The sequence below is a fragment of the Mycteria americana genome, chromosome 9, assembly GCF_035582795.1.
Source record: "Mycteria americana isolate JAX WOST 10 ecotype Jacksonville Zoo and Gardens chromosome 9, USCA_MyAme_1.0, whole genome shotgun sequence".
Classification (NCBI taxonomy): domain Eukaryota; kingdom Metazoa; phylum Chordata; class Aves; order Ciconiiformes; family Ciconiidae; genus Mycteria; species Mycteria americana.
The window spans coordinates 14,763,234-14,788,461 of NC_134373.1; the positions used below are offsets into that span (position 1 = coordinate 14,763,234).

Here is a 25,228-nt window from a genome sequence, read left to right on the forward strand (position 1 = left end):
GTAGAAAGAGGATGTGGACCTGCCTAAATGAGCCAAACCTCCATTCATCAGGTGGTTTGGTTTAAATGTGTCGCTGGAGAATTTTGTCATAGTTGCTGACTATGGCATATAGTGGGCAGTTAAGCCACAAATAAACATTACAGCTTTACCAAAAGGATAGGCATGAATAGTCATGAGTTTCACAGGAAGGGAGGAAATTACCCTTTTCCTGATTGTCAGGTAGTTAAACTCTGTCCTTCCAGAGTGGATTTTAATCGATGAGGTGTTAATTCAGACAGTGAGGACAAAGGAACAGTGAAGAATTTTTTTTTTTTAAAGAACAGAACTGTAAACAGCTGAATCCTCAAAAGGTAAGTAATTTCTTTCTTGCGTTGTTCAGCTTAAATTAACCCTAAGAAAAAATAAGTATCTTTTGTTTGACCTAATTTGCAAATTCATGGTTGGCACAACTTAATTGAATTAGTGCACATTGAATTTAGTCTGGGGTGTTCGTTAGCTCTGAGATTATCTGAACATACTAATAGGCTGCTTGATAAGATCCGGTGGTCCCAGCAGTGGGAATTAATTATCTGAACTATCAGGCAATTGTTGGTAATCCAGGTAAATTAAAGATACTTTGTTTTTGTTTGTTGCTTTGTAATTTGTGCTTTGGTTAATACTGGTGAAGTATTTCTGAAGGTTTTTCCCCTATATCTTTTTTTTCCATACATCCTCTGCCTTTTTTTTTGTTTTATAGGGTTAAAAAACCCACAAAGAATCAGAAGTGCTTTTAAAACTCATTTGCTTTTCAATAGACCTAGTTTATTCACTGCTGGACAACCCAGTATCTATTATTTGTATGAAAATGCTCTCCTTTGTTCTTTTTCCATCAGGTATAAAGTAGTATTTCCCTGCTCTGCAAGTCCCACATGCACTGTATGTTCATGAATGCATGTCCCTCTTCAGTATAGCTCTGGCGTATTGCCATACTTAAGGTAGAGTAAAAGCTCCAAGACTTCATTAACTCACCCTGTTGAAAAAGCACAAATGACATGGCAAAATAAAATACAACTTCCAAGTAGAAAAAGGAGAAGACATGAAAGCAAACAAGGTACTTTTTTTTTTTCCATTAATTTTCTTCCAAGCATATAACTTTCACAAAATTATCTGAAAAGATCACACTGATAAAATGATGTCAATGGTTAATGGGTTGCATGAAAGTGTATATTAAAAAGCCATGTAATTTGGGACTCACCGTTCCAGTTTTACTGTGTCTGAGCATAGAAGGAATTAAAACAAGGAAATGTTTAGGGCCCAAGCTATTCTTCAGGGACTTAAGATTCCCACTGTGGTTTATCTAAACTGTAGAAGAATAAAATGCTGTAATTAGCTCTAAACGGAAAACAAGCAGAACAAAATCCTTTCAGATTAAATGCAATTTTGTCTGTAAAATTATGTTCTCTTTTTTTCTCCCAGATACTTTACATGTGCTGGTTATACTGTGCAAATTGGGTAATTGCTCATCAGAGCAAAGGTCCCTTTCCATTGAAAAGAAGCAAATGCATGTAGGACAGATTGGTAGAAAAATTCTGTTAAATGCAGTAATCTGCTGTTCTTGAAAAAAAAAAAATCTAATTTTCCATGAAAACTTGTTTCCACAAAATGTCTCCTGCATCCTTAGTGTTATTACACAAGTGTGAGGTCGTTTACCCAGTGCGCGAGATGCCAATATACACACAGGGCAGAGGTATTTTATTTCATGTCTGTGCAGAGATGGGTGCTAGGTGGTAGCTCCACAAAGCTAGCACAAAGTTCGGTCATACAGGTACAGTATTTATACAGTCCAGTAATGCATATGCATAAGTAATTACACAAAGCAGTTTTCTATTGGTCTACATTTCTCTTATTTAAAGCTACAGTGCTACTTTAATATTGTGCGCACGCTCAAAGGTGAGGGGTCTCTGCTTGGGCTGGGGTCTCCAGCTTGAGAGGTGCGACTTTTATAATGAGGATAGTTCGCGTGAGGGTGCTTCTTATCACACTTCTACTGGTTGTTTCAGATGGTTCCCAAAACATTTTAATTAGCTTACATATTTTTTCAGGATGTGCTTCTCTCCCAAGGACAGTAATTCTTGTTTAGACGTTCCGCTTTCCAGCTTTATGTAAGCCTTGGCCTTCCACCAGCTCCTGTTAGACTACACTGTTAGACTACATTAGCAGTTGTGATTTCATATTTGGTACAGTGGTAGGAAGGGTGAGGAAAATTGCTGTGTGAGGTTTAATCCTCCCTTGCTTCTGAAGGAAGAAGAAGCTGAACTGTCATCCCCAGTACATGTTAGAGTAGTCCCAAGCCTGCTTTAGTTTATGGTGAAGGAAACAACCCTTTAGGGACAATTCCTCACTACCCCAAAACTGCTAGAATCCATTGCACTCTCCAGAATGCTCCCTGCACCAAGAAGGTGAAGAGCATTTGGCAAATGTGTGACTCTACTTCGCTTGCTGAGGTTTTTTTCTTTTACTGTAGATGATGTGTGAGGGTTATCTACCCAGTAATTTCCTCCTTTGTCCTACTGAAATAGCACTGAGCAAGCCCTTGAATTAACTGCCTTACAATAACTGGATCTGGCAAAGTACCTAGAGACGCGCAGACTCATATGCCATTACAAGCAAAAAAAACTTGGTAGACCTGCTGTTAAATGGTGCCTATATTTACCTTATCCCAATATTTGCAAAAGAAGAGACCTACTATTAAAAGAGCTTTTATCAGTGAAGGTTCACCAATCAGTTACCTACAGAACACAGGAAATCTTTAAAATGCAAGAAATAAACTAGTGAGGTGCCAAATCATGAGGTCCTCTAGTCTTTCCATACTCTTTCCTCAGGCAACTCCCCTGTTTGTCTCCTATGTCATATATTCACAGGAATCATGCCCCCCTGTCCTTTCCTCATGGTCCAGGGACTCTGTGTCCCACTGTAGCATAATCTCCATCCTCCTTTCCTTCATAGCTTTCCCCCTCACATACAAGCTATCAGCATTTTAAGTTATATTGACAGAACAGGAAGAGCTGTCATGGAGGAAAGACAAAGCAGGGTAGTTTTGCTGGAAGGAGTTTTTGGTTCCTGTTAAGAGAATCTGTGATCTGTGGACCATAAGAGAAATGCTTAAAACTGGTAGCCTTGCTAACCAGATGCTGACATTTCAGTTTTACTGCTTCTCACTAAGCACTTCCATCTTCTGTGGTTGGTGTGTTTGTTTCTAATTTTCACTAGAATCAATAGAGTTGATATCTGGAAAATTTGGAACTGACTAGATTCAGTCAGTGTTGACCATTTTACATGTTTTACATTAATGACAGAGGAGTACCACCATCAGATTATTGCTTCCACTAGAAGGTTTGATTTTGGTAAGAGTAGACTGACAGATGCTCAGCTGATTTAAAATGGTATGATGAGTGCAGTACCATCAGAGTCAGGTGAAGCTATGGTATGTAGATACTAGTGGAATAATATTCCCATTTTACTGACTGAGAAACTAAGCGACATGGAGATCATGAGGCCTGGCCACAAAAACTCAGCAGGCTCTTTACAGAACTGGGAATCAAGCCAAGTCTCCTAAAACCCAGTTCAAATTTCTGACCAATGTTGCACTGACTGAGGCACTAATTAGTGATGTTTTGAGGAGCTCACTTCTCTCTTACACACAAAAGGAGATTAATCTACCAATCTTAAATACAAAATGAATGTATCTCACCGTACAGTTACAAAATGATGCTTTTAGTGTGACTTTTTAAGCATCTTTCTGCTCATTCGACATTATTTTCTGTAAACCAGAGTGCTTACAAAGAAATACTGTTCAACCTCTTCTCTGCATAACAAAAAGCAGCCTACAACTGTAAGGTCTCTTTCCATTCATCAGCCACCACATCTGTTCCTTGCTTGGACACTGACCAAAATGATTCATTCACATGTCTAACATTTATTTTTGGTGAAATACTGGGATTATACAGAAAGGCAATATTTCAAAACTGGATCTAGAAAACCAAGGGAAGTTGGAAACAACTTCCTCAACTGAAAACAAACACGGCGTTATATCATTCTGCAGCTTTATTAGAAGGAAGGCAGTAGCCAAGTGAAGCAGCTGGAATCACACTGAAGTCACTCTGAACTCTGCAGATCACTTCATTCTTCCTTCTGCTACAGAGCTCACGTCCCTGATTTACAGTGCATTTCATTCCAAAGAACTAAACGAGGTAGGTCAATCTCTCTGTTATATTTTAAATCTTTCTCTTCCTCCCTTCTAAATAATGTTTCTACAGCTACAACAACACTTGCAGGCAAATCCTGTAAGGTAGTGTAGCATATACTGGCTAAAAGAGCTTCTTGGAAGAAAGAATGTGACATTTATTTCAAAGATTATTTTGAACCACCCCTGCAGCAAGAAAAGATATGAAAGTATGTGTGAATTTAATTTTTAATGAATTTTGAATGTGTTTATACACACTTTAAGGAGTCTTCTATCCTGTCAGAGAATGGTAAGTGACCTTGGCTTAAATCTGCCCCCCCCCCCCCCCCCCCCCGCCCCGTGTGTTGGTTTTAATTTTTTTATTTGCTTAGGGATAGTATGTCTCCTATAGCTATAGCAATTCCCAGTATTACTAGAAATAAGTACATCGGTTCTGATCTGAACAGATTCTAGAACAGAAACTGGAAATCATTTCAACTTAAGTAGCAGATTAACAAAATAATGAAGAATTACAGTCATGCAGAATTAAAAAAGGCTTCTGTGATCTGAGCTGGAAGGTGTGTGTGTTTTTCGTAACCATCCTGGAATAAGGTAGGATGTGGATCTAGCTGTCATTAAGTGCATGGGAGCGTGTTTCCTAGGAAGTGACAAGAAGATTTGTAGCCTTGTATACTACCGCGCAATGAGACGGGGCTAGATTCCACCTCCTAGTCAGACTTAGTGATAACCATGTCATTGTCACCTGTAGCCTTTCTACATGTGATCTTGCAAAGCCAAACAATATACCAGACCTGTTTTTATAGAGTTACAGAAGATGTATAGATTGTCTATGAATTAAACCACATTTGCTTTCTAGCTGAATAAAATTGTATTACTGAATAATTTTAAATGTTTATTAATTCATAGCTGAGGAGAAGAGAGTGAGTGAGGGTATGTCAGGGTAAAGGAATTTGTTAGACCAGGTCTGTAGAAACTGATTCCGGATTAACTTGCTTATGACAATTTACTTCCACTAGCATCATATTGTTGTTTTGCCTCAGCTGAACTAGGAAACGCAGATATTTTGATAACTCAATTTACTTTTGTTTAACATCACTGCAGCTTCTGCCGGAATTTAAAACATTATCAGCCCCTTATGCCAGGCAGACAGGATGGAGGTCCTTCCGAGTTTACTTTAATCCTAGGGATTTTATGTGCTAAGAGTGGTATTGCTACTGTTAGCTAAGAGTAAGGTAGTGCTAAGAGTCCACTGTTATTGCACTTAGAATCTCTTTGAGTGTGGGGTAGTGGAACCTATTTGACTCTGGAAAATGAATTTATGGTTTGGATTCTCTAATTGCCTTTGTGGAAAGGGATCATTAGTCAGGGAAGCTCTGTGTAAGGATTCCTAGGCAGGATCTGACTACAGATTTTTACTGCACTGGTGGGAGCAGAGGAAAACTGTTGATGACAGTAATGCAATTTGTATGTACTATACATTATAAATTCTTCATTTTCTTTCTCTGCTGACAACCTAATGAGCAACTTCTGAAATGCTGTTAGATTTGTGTTTGTTTTTGACAGATTGACGCAAGAGGAAAATTTATATCTCTTTTTCCTGATAAAGCCAGTTGCCTTAAAGAATTTTCTTCTCTGTATGGTTTCTTAAAAGCTACTGGAAGTTTGTGATCTGTTCTTAGATATTAATCTTTTATTAATAACTCTGCTATTCCAAGTACTAAGCAGCTAGTTTTGCAGAGGATTGTAGTCTGTTGAATGGTTTTGTTATTTGCTTATTTATTCATTTTGTCTTTGGAACGTGCCAACAGTTCAGCTGTCTCTCTTACTGTGGTGGCTGGTTGTCTGGCTAATTTTCACTCATTATTTCTGATAATGGTTTGGTTTGTGTTCATTCCGTCTGAAGCTAGCAGTTTCACAACAGTGCAGGGCTCTGTTGTTGCTGGCTTTGCAGAAGAGAGCTGAGTGGGAGGAACAGTTTCTTATGGCCTCTTACCAGAAGGGATTGCTGTGACTGGGGTGGGCGGTGTCCAAGAGACATTGGGTTTTAGAAGGGAAGATGCCATCATGCACAGATCAACTCTCCTGCACTTGCTACTGCTTTTACAGTGTGCTTGAGGCTCCTGAGACAAAAAGAAAAATTATGTGTCCTCAAAAGAAGCATATAGTACTTCCAGGGGAGCTCAGCTAATTCTGTGCTCTTTGTATCGTCAATACGTTCCAGAGGTTGAGGGCCTGGGGACAGGAGCAAAAAGCCCTGTATCAGCACATGGCTGCGCTTTTCCAGAGAGAGTTTTTGCTGGCTTGTTGCAGCTCTCTTATAGCTGGCCCACTGGTTTACTGCATTACAGTTCTTTAAGTGAACTGAACAGACCTGCTGCAGATACAATACTTTTTCATTAGTGGGTTCAAGGGAAAACTAACAAAACCCATTGCTACAAGTCAGGTTTGTTTGCAAGGGTTATCTGTGAAGGCCAGCACGCTAGAAGTCTCCAGTCCCTGCCAGGGACATTAGCTAGCAAAGACTTTGCAGCCTTCTCCTACTTCTCTTCCACAGCCCAGACTCTCTTGTCCCTTTTTGATACTTCTTGAAGGATGTCTTTCAAGAATCACAAGGTATCAGTATGAAGAACCAGCACCTTTTGCCTCTATCCACAAAAGATACTTGCGTCTTCATGCCTCAGACCTCTTTTGGCAAGGTCTGAATTCTGCCTCCAACTCTACCTTTGAATCTCCTGTTTGGCTTTGGGCAAGATATTTCGTTCCTTTCCCTACTGTTCTTGTGTCAGTTTAATCTGTTTAATTATAAACAAAGCAGGAATTGTCTCTCATTATGTGCTTATAGTGCCTAGATCCAGTGAGGCTTTGATCTCAAAGGCTAGGGCCTTTGGGTACTTTCCCAACATAAAATACTTACTTCTTTCAGCAAGTGTGAGCCTGGCATAGCAGTTTTATTCTCTTCTGAAGCCTCCTAGATGAGAAAGTGGTGAGTAGTGAGTCCTGTACCATCAATGTAATATCACTTTCTACACTCCCATTTCTTCTTTCTAGTGTTCCTCTTTTAATGAGCTCAGCCCCACATCATTTTAATTAGATGTTTCAGAAATCTTAAGAACCATTGTCCATTTAAGAAAACTAAGTAAGGTGTTGTCAAGATCCTAAACTCTTAACTGAGGGTGTGTTACCATATCTGGTGGAGTCAAGTGAGAAGTGATTTGCAAAGGTAATATGGGAAGCCTGTAAAACCAGCATTTCCAAGCTCCTAATTTAACACCTTAATCATAGGCGCTCTCTATTCTTATCAGTGCTAGGGAGTGTTCCCAATGCCATATTAGGGAGACGGATAAATATCCAGCCCTCCTGAAATTGTATTAACAATGCGAATTTTTCAGTTTTGCAAGAATACAGGCAGTGCTTATTTTAGACTTGATCTTAAAGAAAATAAGTTAGCTTTGTATGAGTAGGAATATTAGAGTAACGCTGATACAGAAGTAGACACCCTTAATCTACTGTACACAGTGATCCTAGTATATGAACTGTGAGGACAAAATAAAGTATGTTATCTTATCAGCTGGAATGTTCTGGTTATATACTAGCCACATTTTGGAATTGTATGTTCTGATATACCCATGCAAGAGTATGTGTCAAGAGTAATATAACCATAGCAATATTACAGTCATGCTAGAAGAAACTGCTGATGTAGATTTAATGAGCAGTAGAATAAACCTAGAAGAACAGAGATCAATTTAGAGGGCAGTACATAACCAAACATACTGTTAGAAGTGACCGGGAAATTAGTATGTGAAATAGAATAGGCTATAAGAACGCATATTTGAGGAATGAGTTGTGTTGCTAATTTTCTCTGGGGTTAGCTCTTAACTCTTCTTGTTAAAAGGGATGTAAATGTAACAGATTGTAAGCTATTTTTTAATCTGTTATTCGATAGAGATTTTGTATCTTGCTGGAGAGGGTTATTTTATTTTTTCCATAATGACCTGTTGTTACCCTGCAGGAACTTTAGAATGGCTGTTGTCTAACATATGTTTAATTGGCCTTAATCAGTCTGCTGAGACAACAGTTGATAGTCTGAAAGAAATCTCTGCATTCACTCTTTATTCTCTGCTCTCACTTTGCTACTTCCTGTTAGGAGGGAGTTGTGGTTAAAGCATGTGTTTGCTGAAGGAGTACAACCATTTAAAAACCATGCTCAGAGCTGCATGATCATGTAATGGTCATATGAAGGCTAGTCAAAATCTTCTTTCATCACAAATATATTAAACAGTTGCAAAGTAAAAATTCAAAAAAATTTTTGCATGAAAAACATAAAAAGCCATGCTTGATTAGAAATACAAGCATTCATTATCTTATCAATCCAGTCACTGTGAAGCTGAGGCACTAAAAATTTTAAATCGGGTATCTCCATTACTCTAGGTACATAGTTATTATGGTGGCTTATAGCCAAAGAAAATACTACTGGCATTTGTGGAGGAATAGAAAACACATGAAATTTCCCTGGAACAATACTTCATTAGTGTGCTTATCGTACATGCTGAGGACACAGCCAATATGATCTATGGTGTACCTGCTGGGCTTTGTCATCTGAGAGGTGTGCTTAATGGTTCTGAGGTATGTCCTGGGCCTGCAAAGACAGATTAACGTATATGACCAGCAAATGGTGGAGATCAGGTTCCTTTTCTCTTCAGCGTAGAGAAAACAGACCAGAATCCGCAAGGGCTGCCCGGGTTGGTGCTGGCTCCCTCCAACACAGTGGGCATGATGGCACAGGGGAGAGCCTCTCTTCAGGAAGGAGAAGGTCTCCCAGAGCTGGAGATGTGGTTTCTCCACTCCATCATGAGTGAGGGAACAGTGGTATGCTTAAGAAAGGAGGATAGGACTATGGTTGAACCACTAGGCAGGGACTCCAGGTTTAGCACCTGGTTTGATCAGAGACTTCCCGTAGGTCATTCTCAGCCTTCTCATCTGTAAACCAGCCTGATGATACTTCTCACTTGAGCGCACTTTCACTAAGGGTTATTAATACTGAGGTGTTATGACTGGTTATGTAAATACTTCAGCAGTGCTGACACATACAATATGAGACCATATTTTAAATCTCAAGTGGCACTTTTACCTAAACTTCTATTTTTACCTACTTGTAAGAATGCTTAGATTTTTTTTTTCCCCAGAATGGGGCCACCTTAAGTGTTTCACAGATAAATCACCTGTCATTTTCTTGACTCTGATGTAGTGTGTTTGTGGTGACATGATAGACTTGCAGTGGTTATGGCAACTCCTTACATTCAAAAGGAATATTAAAAAAGATATTTCTATTTTTAGCTGTATTAACAGAAAGGAATAAGAGCAGGAGCAAGTGCTAACTACACAGTTACCAAGTGCCCCCTCCCACCCCCCATGCATATCCCAAGGACATCTAAGTTTCTTTGTCTTCTTTGGAGATGGAAGTCTTGGTGCTTGCGATCAGCATGAAAATAAATCACTTTTGATGATATGCAGTTGCTGGTTGCAGACATTTATGAGTTACCTGATTGTGGAAATGGTACACTGCTCAATTGCAGTAGTTGTGTGGATGGTTTGTTAATATTCAGACCAGACCTACTGTAGATAGTTTTCCTATTACAGCAGCGTTATTTAGATATAAAGTTGGGTTTTCCATTTGTTGTTTAACATTTCTGTGGTGGCAAAAGTGCCGGTCTGAATTCATTGCTTTACCAATATTAACTGAGTCTGGTCTATAAGGGTTTGTTAATCCCACTGTAACACTCACTTTGTGTAAAATGTTATGAAGCTATTATCTGGTCAAATGACTTCAATACCACAGATGAAGTGGTGTGTTATGACTAACAGGGTCATGTTTGGCCTTGCTGAAAGAAAGTTGGTTTTGGCATAAATTTTAGGAGATGTCTAGCTAGTACCTTGCATATACATTCCTAACACTGCTTCACTGAGAGACATAATGGAGAATGATCGTTATTTGCATTCTTGTCTTGTCTGCTAGAACAAATACATTTATGTTGTGGCTTGAAAAGGTTTCCAATCACATATCATATCTATTATGACCCATTCGAGTTGTTGAATTCAGAACAGCTTACAAAGTCATTTTGTTTCCATATGTCTGATGACCATTAAAACGATAGTCAAGAGATAAGTGTTTGTGTATGTGTCTGTGAAAGAGAAAACATACACACAAGACTTGATTCTGCTTTTGTGTATACTAGCTTAAAATGCTCGTTTCCTAGTAGCTTTGTCTGCAGGGCCAGCTTTAGGCTTAAATTATAGCACAGCTATGATTTAATTTTGTAGTATGGGTGTATCAGGCACTTCCTGCTATAGAAATGTTTCTACATGGAGGCAAGTGGTCATCTTGGCTTTGTTCCTTTGAGGGAGAAATGTGAGTCTGTGACAGTTTGTAATCTCATCAGTATTCCCTGTGAGTTTTAGGATCTTTTCTTATGTCTTTGTAAAATACTTGCCAGAAATATGTATATACCTCTAACAAACTTGCTCAGCCTTCTGTGTTTTGAACTTTACAGATGAACTACTGGGTGAATTTCATGTTTATGTTTTTGAAGATAGATAAATTCAAAATTTAGCACCTCAAAAGTTCCAAGAAATTTTTTGAGGGGCCTCAATTCAATATCCAGACAAACTTGCTGAGACACAGTATGACAAGTAAGCTTTAGGTGACCTTTTGAGAAACTAGTTGTTCTCCAACATTTGACTCTTGCAAATGACAAAAGTTGAAGCGAATCAATCAAATAAGCTTTCCTTTAGCCATAGATCATACATGTGGAATGTGATACGCTTAGAATTATTCATAAAGACATTAAAAGGAGGGTTTGTGTAATATATTCCCTCTATGAAGTTAGAGGGAATTGGCTGTTGAGACAGCCAACTCCACAAAGCATAATTTTCCTATTAAGTCAGGACCCATTATTGTGACCTCTGAAATCACTTTAGCTGGCCAGAGGCTCTGAGCACTGTTTATCACACTGAACAAATAGATTTCGAGACTACCACTCAAATATTTGTGTTAACTTTTAACTAACACAGGCAATGAATAAGCACTTCCCTTGGACACCTCTATAAATTTCAAAAGTAATAAGGACCAAATGTGAGAGAGGGGTTGTGTGGGCTGTAGCCCAAACATGTGGCACAAACTACCAGTGTACTTACGCTGGACCCTAACTTGCGTGGTGCCCAGAGAACTTTGAACCCCCAGAAAGACTTTGCATCAAGTGAAGTGAGTGGAAATTGCAACTGTTTTGTTTGTTTTCTCCTATTTTAGACTGAAAACCCAATGTAATTTAATTCCAAAGCCATTCCACTGACCTCAGGGCTGAGGCGTGGGGAGGTCAAACGACTTCCCCTGGTCAAACAGGATGCATGTGGTATAGCCATGAATAGATTCCAAAGTACTGGTCCCATGTCATAAGCGTAAGGCCATTCTTAGTGTGACAAAAGCTGTTCTATTTTAAGCAGATCCAATAATTTGTCCGAGTTGTCATTATGGCTCAACTTTATGAAATACTGTAATGGTGGCAGAGAAAACAAACTCTCGGTACCTGTAGTAAAAAGCTATGAATATGTCAATTGAGATATGATTCTGTAATTCCCTGCTGAAATTCAGAGAAAGACAGTTCATGTAGCACATGGTGAAGTCTCTTCCCAGCAGTTCTGTGGCTTTGTATTTTAGTAATATTTCCTAATGATCTGTATTCCTTGGTTATTCTGTTTTCTGTCCCAGTACTAAAAGGTACCAGCACCAAATGCCAGCCTGTGATATTCCTATGAAGTTGTTTAGTAATTAACTTTTACAGAGGTTTTACAGAAGGGGACAGGAAATTAAACTTCCTGGTCAAATGTTCTGAAACTGTTTGCTTAAAATTTAGCAACTATATTCATAATTAAGCAACTGAATCAAGGAGACTCAGTTTTCAGAGCTGTGTGTGACCTCAGCAAACAGGAACAAGACTCCAGTCAAACACATACCGAGTGTACACTTTACACAGGCTGTTTACTATTTAAAAAAAAAAAAAAAAAGACAGGATAAGTCTAAACTGGGTTATATTGATCCATATGCAATACAACATTGTTCTGTAACCTGTGGCTGCCCCCAAGTCCTATTGCCAGGCCTCTAACCACACTTTCCTGTTTATTGAAAAATATTTTCCTTGCTCTGGCTCCTTTTTGCAACCCTGGACCGGCAGGGGCTGAGCTAGTGAACTTTGAACCTCCCTTACCCTTTCTAGCAGTTGGCCTGAAAGCCAAGGGGAAACTGCTGGCAAAAAGTCTTTGTTTTCTCTACTGAGCTTCTGTTTGCAGACAGGTTCATGAGAGTCTTTCCAGCCTGGAAATTAGGCCATTTGTCAAAGATCATGCAGGAAATCAGTGACAGAATAAGGAACAGAATTAGATTTCTTCACTTTCAAGACCTAGACTTGAACCGCAAGACAGTTTTGACTCTGGAAGTTTATTAATAAATAAAAAACAAACTCGGCATTTGCGACTATGTGTGTTTCCAGAACACAAAGGAACATCCCTGCTGAATGATGGTTAACGGTTATCCGAGAAGAAAAAATCTGGGTCCTTACTGATGTAAACCAGCATAGCTCCACTGACAGTCCCCTACTGCTTATCCTTTTCAGGGCAGGGCTTAACACCTGTCCTGTTACAGAAGTGCATCATATATGTGGATGTCAGAGGTAAAAGTTCTGGGCTTTGCAAATGTAATGTCAGTCTTTGCTGAGCCCTAGCCATAGAGTCTAGTTTCAGCATCTGCACACTGGGAGCCATGGTAAGCAATGTTCCTCCTGCTTTTTTGCCCCCACTGCGAAAGAGTTACTGCATTGGAAGACTAAGGAGTTAGACATAAAGAAAAATACAAGCTTGGAAACATAATTGCATTCTAAAGGTGTGCTGTTTCAATGGAGAAGTTTTAAACTACAGGAGACTTGGTAAATACTTGGTATTTATTTAGGTATGTGTTCTTTCTCCTGCTATACATCATCTTTGAAATTCTAAATATAAAATTAACATTGTTGGGCAGTAGGCAAATGTTCGTTACTGTCATTACTTTTTTTTAGCACCATTAGGAAAAAAAAAAAGGTTTGGGAAGAAATGTTTGAATCCAAGTATTGTTGTGTTGTGCTAGCTCTTGAGAAACTTAAAAGCAAAATTGATTAGTGACTGGAATACAGGATGTTAATCAGCAAGAGTCTGAAAAATTGGATTTTTTTTTTGTTGTTTAATTGCATAAATTTGATTTGACGGTATAGTTCTGTATGTAGGCAAAGACACTTAAAAATCCAGTTATAACCTGACTGTCCTCTGAAACTGTCCAAATGTAATGTTGTTCCAGATGTGAGTGGTACTGCTCCTTGTTTATACTATTTTCGGCAGCTGTTAAGCTAGTTGAAAAAATGACTCAGATGGGTGGTACTGGTATTTGATGCAGAACCTACCCCCAAGGGGCATGTAATTACACAAATGCAGCCCAATAAGTATCATTTTATCAGGACAGCAAACCAAATAACATTCCTTCAGCCTGATGTAAATTACAAAGGGCAAATGTTATCATACTCTTGACAGAACAGGCTGTATTGACTCTTACTACATATTTTTTTGTCAAGAGATATAAAATTACACATTCTTTTTTCCCCTTGTCTATCCATCTACAAATAAGAAATTTAATCCTGCTAATGTGTGTGCACATGCATAGCTTCACTTGTGTGAGTAATCCTTTCAAAATAAGTGAACTACTTTTTTGGAGGAAAGGTATGTACACGAATTAATGCAAGCTTGCAGATGTGGTTCTGCAGGCAGTGTGCTCTGGAGACCCTGCTTCTGTTGTCCTTAGCATGCTAAAATTAATGGAATTACAGGAATGCAGGGCTGGGTTTCAAAAGCGCAGGCTGAATTTCAGTTTCTGAATGGAGCTAGTGCTCAGAAGCGTACCGGCTCATCCTTAGTACAGCTAATGGGCTGGTCGTATCCTGCTGTCAGGGACAAGTTGTTAGTGCAGCCGAGTCCTGCCAGACAATATAGCTTTAAATGATAACAGAATTTAGCAGAATATTTGTTTTGACCATGGCAGATACTTTTGTCAGACTGTGGCCATCTGTGCTGTGCTGCAGCTTTGTCTGTACTGTGGAATGGACACGTAACTTCTGAGTGCTTTTTCCTGTTCAACCTCTGTTTGCTATCTGTTTTCCCATTCATTTCTTTTTTTTCCTGGGTTTTTCTTTTGGTTTATATTTTCTTCTCCCCTGCTTCTCTCCCTCCCACACTCTTCCTTTGGAGTTGTAGAAGAAAATTCCTATGTGAAAAATCATGTTGTACTTGTAAGTTCCAGAAGCTTTTGCAGCAGAAGAAAACTGAGACAGTCGTTCTGTCTTAAAGAAAAAAGGAGACACACATATTTTCATCTATAGCTCTTACAGTGTGTCTTATTCTCCTGGGAAGCTTTATTTTCTTTCATCTATTACCTGTTTCTCAGCTCACTAGTGGAAGAATACCACAATTGTATGTATTGTCCCTGAAATATGTTCTGTATGTTTCCTTCTATACCTCTGCTGTGTTAAGGAAATCTAATACATTGAAAGTGTCTGAAAATCAGCATTCCTTGATACAAAGATAGATACATGACAGAGAGGAATAAACTATGAACTTTCAGTTGCTGGAGGAATCACTGTCTATGATTTTGTTAACTGTAATTTGAGGTGTGTGTGGGTGGTAATTTTATAAAAAATGGCTTCCTGGCATTTTAACTGCACTTTTTTCCTACATAGATGCCTGGTGTTTCTCTGATTTCTGACAGATATAATCCATAAAATTTGCTTCAAATAGGAACAGAGCAGCAAAATATGAAACCCGACTAGAAAAGAATAGAAAAATCACACTTCAGTAAAACTTTGCATCTGGTCTCCCAGAAGTTTATCAGTGATACTGTGCTCAGTGCTCTCTGTTAAAAAATAAACTCAAGGAAAGCAGTTCCTGAAGGTTTCAAGTGTTGTCTTGATTTGAGCATTTCTTGAAATGCCTGTGACCAAAATACTCCACAAGCTTTGTCCTAGCAACTGACAGCTAAAAAGTGATAGATATATGAAACTAAGTCAATGTTTGGGGTTTTTTTATGACCAAGAACTTAAAGGAATTGAAGGTTACTATTTGTAGTGCAGTAAAACATTTCTCCTTTGACTGTTCCGTTTCTTTTCTTCCCCAGAAAGCAACTGTGCAACATGACATTTGAAGATTTTGAGAACTACTCTTATTTCTACGACCTGTCTGAGGAAGATGAATCACCCCAGTCCTCCCTCAGCATTGCCCATATGATTTCCCTTTCCTTTTACAGTGTGGCATTTCTGCTGGGAGTGCCAGGTAATGCCATCGTCATCTGGTTTATGGGCTTTAAGTGGGATAAATCTGTTTCTACACTCTGGTTCCTCAATCTGGCCATTGCAGATTTCATTTTTGTTCTCTTCCTGCCCCTCTACATTACATACGTGGCAATGGGCTTCCACTGGCCTTTTGGGAAGTGGCTCTGCAAAATGAACTCATTCATTGCACTACTTAATATGTTTGCCAGTGTTTTCTTCCTGACATTCATCAGCCTTGACCGCTACATCCGCCTAGTCCACCCAGTCTTTTCCTACAAGTATCGGACTGTAAGAAACACCCTCATTCTTAGTGGGATCATTTGGATGTCAGCTGCAATTATTGGTGGCCCTGCCTTATACTTTAGAGACACAGCTACAGTTCTCAACAATGTCACCATTTGCTACAACAACTTCCATGTGCATGACAGAGAACTTATTTTGCTGACACATCACATTCTCATTTGGGTGAGGCTTGCATTCGGTTACCTCTTTCCTCTAGTGACCATGGTCATTTGCTACTCACTGCTGATTGTCAAAGTGAAGAGGAGAACTGTATTGACTTCTAGCAGGCTTTTCTGGACCATCATTGCTGTAGTGGTAGCTTTTTTTGTTTGCTGGACACCATATCACATATTCAGCATTGTGGAGCTGTCCGCTCACCACGATGAAAACTTGCATGACTTACTGCAGGATGGCATTCCCCTCTCCACTGGCCTTGGTTTCATCAACAGTTGCCTCAATCCAATCCTCTATGTTCTGATTAGCAAAAAGTTCCAGGCCCAGGTCAAGACTACAGTCTCCGAGGTGCTAAAATTGGCACTGTGGGAGGTCAGCCGCTCGGGAACTGTCAGCGAGCAGCTGTGGAGCTCGGACAACACCCATGCACCTGTGCACTATTGTGAAACTGCTCAGTGACTGCTCTCATTACCATCCCTCTCCAAAACAGCTGACAGGAGAGTTGGAGGTGTTCTTGACTTCATATCTGCCAGTCAGATGTGCATCTTTGTGTAAACAGCTGGCTTAATTGCACTTGCTGCTTTCCTTCAGAGGTTTTTAAAGGACACATCATTTGGGTGTGGTGTACTTGCAGTGCACACACAGCCTGAACTGAAAATTGTCAGCCTAAGAGGAATTGCTTTAACTGGGTTTTTGATCAGGAATGTTGTTGTAATCCTGTTTTGTTGTGGTTCCATACCTCGTTGATATCAAAAGAGCACATAACAAAAATATTCCTCCTTGCCATCACTGATAACAGCCTTGATCAAGGTATTCGCATCCAAGAAGTCGTGACCATACATCAATGTGTCATGAGTCTCCTGATTGTCTAGTATTGCCGTAAGTAGAAATCACCTGGCTACATCCCAGCTAAGCGAAGCTATCGGTGGCTCCAGTCTGCAGTTGGAGAAGAATCCCAAGACAGGGAACACTGAATCGCTTCCTTCTCTTGTCAAAAAAGAAAAATATGGAAATAAAATCTGTTTTCTCCCAGTGCTCTTTCTTTATCTTATACTCAAAACTAAGACAGGAGATCCTGTGTTTTGTGGTCACTTATTCTTGTGCTTTTAGCACCAGTTGGGTACAAAATACTGAGCAGATGTTTCATATAGGTATTAGGCTCATTTGAAATGTGCAAAGAATTAGTGAAAATGTTTCCTACTAAAGCTGAGATTAAAGGCTCCCTGCAACACTTGTTCTTTTTCTATGTTTAAACTGTCAGGCTCAAAGAGGTTTATAACTATCGGTTGCTCTTTATTGCTCTGTCAAACAAAGGTAGAGAAATAATGTATAATTTTGTTTGCCTTAATGCCGATCTTAAAAAAATGGGCAGAGTGAATTCAGCGATATTCTGTTACACGTCTGTAGCCAAATTGGGACTTCTTTGCCAAATGAGAGGCAAGACAGTACATCCAGGAAATGGAGTGCACTCCCATAAGAAAGATGAAGTAGTCGCAGTTATGCTGTATTCTGTTCCAACTTGTTGCTTGCTGTAGAATCACACGTGCACCAATGCAAATATATATGCTAAGCGGAGTGGACCAATTTCTGATGCAATACCACTTAATTAAAAAGTCGAATGTGGGATAAAACTCCACTAAAAGTAAAAGCATAAACCTTTGGGTAAATTTGAACCATTTTTTCCTTGTTATTGGCCTAGGTATATAGAATAAAACTGCCTTTCAGATAATCTACCTAGTTTCTATGGCCTGCCAACACACATAAGTAGCATTTACACTGTAATCGAGGCCTTATATGTAAATACATTTGCTTTTGTATAAAATATATATATATATACGCGCATGCATGAGCATGTCCAGTATTGGTAGCTGTACAAACAGAAGCAGTCTGACCGTGCTCTGTAACTCTTTATTTGGGCTCTGGTTTCAGAGTTTGGGAGAGTGAGGCAGGATAGTGGAATTTCAGTGTAGGGCTTCACTTTGGGCTGGAAAGTTGGTAAGCAGCACTCTTCCTTTGAGTCTTTTGCTGCCTGGTACATAGTGACTCATCACAATATTTTGGCACCATGCTGCTGAATGTGCCTAAATCAAACATGTTGCAGTTTTTTTATTCACATGTTCCCTGACATCTTTCTAAGAATGATGTATTAGCACTACTCTCCTGACTGTACTCCAAGTGAAGTAATAAAATTTTGTTGTTTCCAAAGAGTGTGTTCATTTGCTTTTCTCAGCAGCAATATGCAGTGACTGTACATTCTTAGAACAGCTCCTTCCCGAAGATTTTGGAAGACGAAAGCAAGCCCTGACCCTTTCTACTACAGGAATTAAGGTTTATGTCAGCTTTCTTCTTGCATGTCAGCTATGTGAGCACACATATTGCTATATGCAGTAAAGACATTGATTTTCAGATGGGGGGACGTACATAAGCTGTCTTGCATAAGTTATCAGAAAGCCTCCCCTGAAAGTAGACAACAGAGATACAGAAGAGAATTGAGTAAGGCCAAAGTCAGCCCTGGTCTATGGAATTAAGTGGATTAACAATTTTGCAATGTAACTGCTACCTCATTCACACCAAGATCAGTTACAGAATTATGTCTAAATCATTTCTGCAAGAGTAATGGAAGACACCTAAAGAAAACAGATAACGCTCTAAGTTTCTGTTTCCAGAGTGTCAAAATAATACCAACAGTTCTATGCTTGGACCGAGGAACGCTCGTTCAACCCACCACGATGGAAAAAAAGCCAGATGAAGGGGATCTATCTTACCATGCTAAAAGATACTATAGAAAAACACTTCATAGGAAATAGCTCTATGATCAACCATTCATTGAAGAATAATAGCTATTGATACATTTTGTAATAGACAGGTTCTGGTTACTTACTCTTACCTGTTTCCTGAACAGTTTGTACTTCTGTTATGTAGATTAGATTGTAACCAATATTGTTGTTGAACCTGTTTTCCCAGTATTCCTATATGTATGTCACATATTTAAGTTATGGAACTTTCTGCTGATCTTGCTGTTATGGGGTGCACTTTGGATAGAAGTGTCTCATTTACTCTAAGATGCTGATTTTTCACAGGCACAATGACACAGTAATATACCAGCACATACCCAAATACTACAGAAAAACCCTTAATGTAGATATATGTGGATTCTGTGGAATTCTCTTGTCCACATGCCTATCTATTTTGTAACTGGGGAGAGACTGTGCTCTCCAGCTTTTTTTGTTTTGTTCCTGTGCAACAGGTTTCCTTCTAACGTCAGGGGAAAAAAAACCACAAAAGAAATCCCAACAACTGAAGAGTTTGTACACGTGTGCTGAGCATAAATGAAACACGCACACAAAAATGCAGTCTGGCAGGTCAGATGGATGGCTCATAGTGCTGTATTTTAGCAAAGTTACAGTCTATAAATCAAACCATTTTATCCACTTAGAGCTTTAATTTCAAGGTCAAGGAAAGAGTTTAAAGGTAAGAAGTATGTTGAATGGGAGGTCAGAAACAGTGATGGCCAAGGATAACAAAAATTACATTTTTGTGGCAGAATTTTCATTTCGTTTTTTTCTGATGTGGCATTTGCTAATGTCTTGCTTTTAACAGCACCATGACAGAATTGCTAAAACTAAGCTATGTGATTTAGCAGAAGTGACAGCTAGAGAATTGCCACAGAAAGGGTACTGGGCATTAATTACACACAGGATGAAGCTTGTCCTTTAGGAGTTTATGGAAGGTGGGAATGAAGCTGGTAATATACTTCCTTTCAATTCTTGAATCACGCTTTAAACCTCTGACAGGCAGATTTTTTTTCTGAGACAAATTATAAAACAAAGCTCTTATGTAATCTGAAGTTGGCAGACCTTTAACAAAGAGAAACAGGACCTTTTGTGCCAGATAACCACACACAGATGCTCTGTGAAAAAATAACAGTTATTTTAGTTGCTGCTGTCAGGCTTCAGCACTGAGCATCTTCATTTCAGAGTGACCGACACAGCACATAAAAGGCTTCCATTTCATGGTCACAGTAAGTTCTCTGTCTCCGTCCAACAGAAGGCCTGGAAACGTGAATTTGTCTAGAAGCGTCACAACTTTGACAGCTTTTACAATTGTATCATTCCTCTGGATAGGTTTTGGAAAACAATTTAGTTGTGATAGGTCCTTCAATCTTTAAAAAAGAAGTCAGAGTCAATCTGGAGTCAATCAGAGTGGCGTTAATTATGCTACTTTAGCTTTGCGTTGTAATTGAACGCCTACTTTTTTGTTGTTTTTAGCCTGGAGCACGCCTCACGTTTATTAGAGAAGTAAATGCTCCACCCGCTGGCCGTCACGCGCCGAGGCCTCGCGCGCCTGGGGAAGGCGCGCGCCGCCCCCTAGCGGCCCTGGAGTTCACCGCCCCCTCCGGCAGCACGAGCCCGCTGCCCGGGCTGCTTAGGGCGCGCGCGGACGGCGCTTTTATCCATCAGCGCCGTTACGTGCTGTAGTAACTACGAAGCCCCGGAAAAGATGCGAAATTTGAAGCAACGTCGCTGCAGGCGTTTTCACACCTCGCAGGAACAGAGCTCCAAGTCCACGCGCCAGCAGAAGGTTGCACGGTAGTGCGGGGTCAGGTAGGGGGGTAGGGGTAGGGGTCAGCTTACCTTCAGCCCCACTCCCCAGCAGTAGCTGGGCTTTAGCTTTCAACAAAAGCCACGGTACACCACCCTACCAAACAAGAGGAACATACGCTAGTTTAACTGCTAAAAAAAGCAAGTTGCACTTTGCCTGAGCCCTGTGCTTTTCCCTGAAAGCCATCCCTCCTTCCAGGAGAATTACAGAAATTTCCAAAGATGCAACTTCCTCCAAAATGGAGCAAAAGCCAGCTCAGATTTTTAAAGCCATGTAAATGGTAGATCTGGATTGATGGTAAATGCAATTTTTCTATTTCCTCTGCTCAAGCTCTTGGGTACTACAGTGGGGTGTTGGAGCAACCCTGAAATTCAGTTTTAGCTTCTACCTTACCCATCAACCAAGTTTCATGTTTACGAGTTGGATTACACCATGATTTTGAATTAACCACAGACACAGCCCAATTTTTGCAATTACATTTATTCTAGATATATCAAGACTTAAATCTTATTGAAAGCAGCTACATCCATTGATTGTACATAATCTTCAAAAGCTGTTATTCTCTCTTCCAGCATATCTGTTCCAACTTTATCATCTTCAACAACGCACTGGATCTGAAGCTTTTTGATACCATAGCCAACCGGTACTAGCTTGGCTGGGGGAAAAAAAAAAAAAAAAAAAAAAAGGAAAAAAGCCTTTAGTACTCCTTGATTGGTAGAATCCCTTAAAACTGCAAATCTAAGATTGAACCGACCAAAGTAGACTGCAGGAATACATAAAAACCATGGTATGTTCCATATTATAGACTGCCTAATCAACAACACTGCATTCACTACAAGGTGGTCAAAAAGGGTTTGTTTTTGTGGTGTCCCCCACCTCCAAACCAGTGACATGGGTGTATGGTATCTCTTGCCGCATCAGGAACTGTACAGGCAGATTCAGGATAGCAGAGCCAAAGTTTTAAAGCGTTTAAAACCTGTATTTGAATCTTAACCTGGCCACTGCACCAATACACCTTTTTGACTATTTCAAGACACTGAAGTACTGTAGTAATTCCTGCACTTCAGAGATCAGCAGTGACCACAAGTCTACCTATTCATACACTACCTTAAGAGACCACGCTGTCTCCCCTCTCCCTGCTTTGAAATTGTCTCCTACTTACAAGATCCCCAGACCAAGCCATCTGCCTGAATGCTTCGAACACACTCCTCTAGTTTGGCCATGTCTGTCTCATCATCCCAAGGTTTCACATCAAGCAAGATTGACGATTTGGCAACAACAGCTGGTTCTGGGGGAAGAAAATCACCATTAAAAGCTAGGAAAATTTCAAAACCTCATGAATATACTTGCAAACTAGCTTTATAAGAACAACTGTTCCAATTTCATCAACAAGAACCTCCTCACATAGCTGTGACAGGCCTCTTGCACCAACATGCATTTCAAAAGTATTTAAGCTATGCATATCCCAATGTTCAAGATGTAGATACATACGTTCTTGAGAAATAGTCTCGTAAGAGAACAGATTAAGAAGCTAACATTGTTTGTTACATAGGAAGTCCTTTCCAGAGGATCTGAGAAGGAGCTTAATGCTGTGTAACAGTTTATTTTCCACAGAGGGAATACTGCAACTGCTACAGTTCTGAACAGTTCCAGACCAGTAGCTGTGGAGGGACTTGCATATTGCAGCCTTTTCTCTAAAGAAAATCCTGGGGTTCTCTCTTTTTATACAGAAAGCTGAGCCTCTGGGCAAGACAAACAAGAGTGTAGTAAGCAGGACAAAGAGTATATAAGGTTCCCATTTTCTACGGGAAAGGCTAAGCTAATTACTCCCATCTCATTCCAGTCAAGTTTATCTATTACAGTTAGTAAGTGTTTCTAGCCATCTTGTTCAAATAAGATGAACATTAGCCCAAGCATAAAGGATTTGTAAGTTCTTGGTAGACATACTTTTGGACTTCTTTGATTCATATTGGGCCAGACGTTCTTCCCTCAGTTTCTTTGCTTCTTCACTTTCCTGAAAGAGAAATCTAAAGTTACAGAAAAGCACCAAACTCCTGCATCTTTAAAGCATTACCAAATTGACTGGCATCTGCTCAGGCAAAAACAAATCATCACAACTGTCAGCCGAAAGATGGTGATTTTTTGTTTTACTCATCATGTAACCAGTCAAAGTTAAAGTAGACAGTTCACCCCATTGCAACACATTCCTTTCTAACTCCGAGTTTTTACCTTCCAAGCATTTCTGTTCTGCAAACACAGCTGAATTTGAGAATTCTGAGTAGGATCTGGTATCAAGGTCACAAATTTAAGTAACTTAGACTAATTAAGGCAAAAATCTGCATACCTGGGTATTTCTACAAAACCCAAATATAATACAAAAAGCTCACAAGTACCTCCTCATCATCAGATCCAAAGAGATCAATGTCATCATCATCTTTGCTATCTGTGGCTGCACCTGTTGTGTCCTCAACATCAGCAGGACCATATTTCCCCAAAGCCTTCTTTACTCCTGGCAAGCTGAAAGAAAACAGCAGGTATTAGGAACCTACTCAAACGTCAGTACAAGTACTGCCAATTTGTCAATGAACCTACAAGTGCATTCATAGTAAAAGTGCTGTGCTAAAAAAACCCCCAAGCATCTAATTCTGCTACTTGAAAACAGAACCTCCCCAAAGACTCAATGCTCCTGGCATGCTAGTTGAGACTACAGCAAATCCCATATTCAAAGATAGTTCATCTAAGCTGACGTGATCCTGCCCAACATTGCTGCTCCACCTAAGTAAATGGATAGAAAAAGCTTTCTTATTGGAATAATTTATCTGCATTATACTCTGTGTAGGAAGAGTTATCAACTTCTTGTTCATGCTTCCCTAAAAATATTTTCATTTGTTTAAAAAAAGGGACCAGAACCCCCTGAATTAATCTTCTCCTATAGCTCATGTAGTTCTGTAGTCTTACAATAAGCTCATAGTTCTATTGTTACTGTGAACTGCTCTTACGAAAGTCATAAAACTAGCTTTAGTTTTCAGGAACTAGAAGTAGTTTCACCAGAGTGGACTTTGTGAAGCAACTTTATAATCTCAGTCCCCTTTAGCATTGTAAGAGCTTTGGAAATGGACTGGTGACTGAGCCACCCAACTTTACAGGAGTTCCCTCCAAACAGGACTGAGGCACATAGAGAAGGCAGTGTAGCATACTGACACTACCTATGCTGTACCTTTTTAGAGAGGCCTGCAGTCTCCATGGATGTCATTACAGCACCTTTCATGAACACTAAAATCACTAAAAAAGAAAAAAGATGACATTTGCTTTCATATTTCCCCTTCTTTATATGTGCTTCTGCATTGCAAATCATTGATTTTGCTTTATCTGCCAGGACTAAAAACCTGAATGAACCACTTTCCTTATTTATCATCTACATACTGTATATGTATCTTTAAAGACTCTTGTAATACTTTCTAATCCATTTTGGTGTTGCCTTTATGGGGTCGATTACTAGTAAGTAACTTCCAGCTTCCAGCATAGTTATCTGTGTAAATAGCAGCAACAAAACTCAAGCCTTTCTTATAAGCTTTAGCGGAAATCTCAGCAACTGAACAGAGAGAGAATCAGGTTGCCCAAGTTCTAAGTGGGAAGTGCAATGTACTGACAGAAGAAGTCTACTCTGCTTCTAGAGCTGTTCCTGTTCCAACGGCAACACAAAAAGCCACATGGTACCAGCGAAAAACACCCTCTTGTTCAAACTCGAAAAAACAAATGCAACACTTCGTAGGCCAGTCCGCACGTATATTCCAGCTTTACAGTTCAACCATACCTTGCCTTTTGCTTTTCATACGACTTAATATGATTGTACCACCGAAGAGCATGAAACAAGTCTGCAGGAGGTGGGGCAGCGATTGCTTCAAAGACTGCTATATCAGCCTGAGAAGGGACGTACCTGCGGAGAATAAGCCGAAGTTAACCCCCTTCCTCGGTGCACGCAGGAAGATGTGAAGCAGCAGCCGCTGAGCACAGAGACGACCGCGCCGCAGCAGCAGCTCGGTGCGTCCGCCACGCTGCTGCCAGGCCCGGCGGCGAGCACCGCAGAAAGTGCGAGAAGCCAGGCGGGCTCGGCAGCGCGGGCGCGCGGTAGCGGCCCACGAGCTCGGCCCGCTCCGGCGCCGCGCCTCCCAGTGCGGCCTTGCGGCAGCGGCCGCCGGGCATTGAGAGACACGCGCGCCTAAAGGCCCCCCGCGCCGGCACGGCCCCCGCCCCCCCGCTGGCGCCCGTCAGCCCAGCGGGCCTCGCCGCGGCCTGGCCAGGCTCGCCTCCCCCGAGCCCCAGCACTCCCCCAGCCGCCTCTCACCCCTCGATATAGCTCCTGTCAGCCAGAAAATCATTGAGGACCCGGAGGCCAGCGGCGGACTTAAGGTCCCCGAAGCCCATGACGGCAACGGCGCGGCACACACGCTCCCGCCCGCGCCCTGAGCCCGACCGCCGCGCAAAGAGGCCCAGCAGCCCCTGCGCCGCCTTTATATAGCGGTTCGTATCCCTCCGCTGCCTTGCACGCGCATGT

At 40.5% G+C, this 25,228-nt stretch overlaps 2 protein-coding genes and 2 non-coding genes across 5 annotated transcripts; 1 reads left to right on the plus strand and 3 right to left on the minus strand.

Annotated features, from left to right (window-relative positions):
- Nucleotides 1-288: 288 nt before the first annotated feature.
- CMKLR2 (chemerin chemokine-like receptor 2) lies at nt 289-18,228 on the plus strand. 2 transcript variants are annotated; one of them, XM_075512162.1, is made up of 4 exons: nt 289-350; nt 873-1,090; nt 4,082-4,229; nt 15,462-18,228. In XM_075512162.1, the coding sequence occupies exon 4, from the start codon at nt 15,478-15,480 to the stop codon at nt 16,528-16,530; it is 1,053 nt and encodes a 350-aa protein (XP_075368277.1). In that variant the 5' UTR covers nt 289-350; nt 873-1,090; nt 4,082-4,229; nt 15,462-15,477; the 3' UTR covers nt 16,531-18,228. The 2 variants fall into 2 exon arrangements, with proteins under 2 accessions (XP_075368277.1, XP_075368278.1); XM_075512163.1 differs by lacking the exons at nt 289-350; nt 873-1,090; nt 4,082-4,229 and adding an exon at nt 14,597-14,761.
- A 2,908-nt stretch (nt 18,229-21,136) lies between these two features.
- Nucleotides 21,137-25,180, minus strand: EEF1B2 (eukaryotic translation elongation factor 1 beta 2). Its single transcript, XM_075511467.1, has 6 exons — nt 25,019-25,180; nt 24,488-24,610; nt 23,067-23,190; nt 22,621-22,687; nt 21,836-21,961; nt 21,137-21,328 (listed from the first exon to the last, which is right to left on the minus strand). Exons 1-6 carry the CDS (start codon nt 25,096-25,098, stop codon nt 21,174-21,176), a joined length of 675 nt encoding a protein of 224 aa, XP_075367582.1. The 5' UTR covers nt 25,099-25,180; the 3' UTR covers nt 21,137-21,173.
- LOC142414883 (small nucleolar RNA SNORA41) lies at nt 22,209-22,342 on the minus strand. Its single transcript, XR_012777242.1, has one exon. It is a non-coding gene; the product is annotated as a small nucleolar RNA SNORA41 (small nucleolar RNA).
- On the minus strand, nt 22,763-22,839 carry LOC142414880 (small nucleolar RNA SNORD51). Its single transcript, XR_012777239.1, has one exon. It is a non-coding gene; the product is annotated as a small nucleolar RNA SNORD51 (small nucleolar RNA).
- Nucleotides 25,181-25,228: the final 48 nt, after the last annotated feature.

Coding starts and splice junctions, on each gene's coding strand:
- CMKLR2 (XM_075512162.1), top strand. CDS start 15,478: ATGACATTTGAAGATTTTGAGAACTACTCTTATTTCTACGACCTGTCT.
- EEF1B2 (XM_075511467.1), bottom strand. CDS start 25,098: ATGGGCTTCGGGGACCTTAAGTCCGCCGCTGGCCTCCGGGTCCTCAAT. Junction 21,962..22,620: donor TGAATCAAAGAAGTCCAAAA/GTATGTCTACCA, acceptor TTCTTCCCCCAG/AACCAGCTGTTGTTGCCAAA. Junction 21,329..21,835: donor TGGCTTGGTCTGGGGATCTT/GTAAGTAGGAGA, acceptor TTTTTCCCCCAG/CCAAGCTAGTACCGGTTGGC.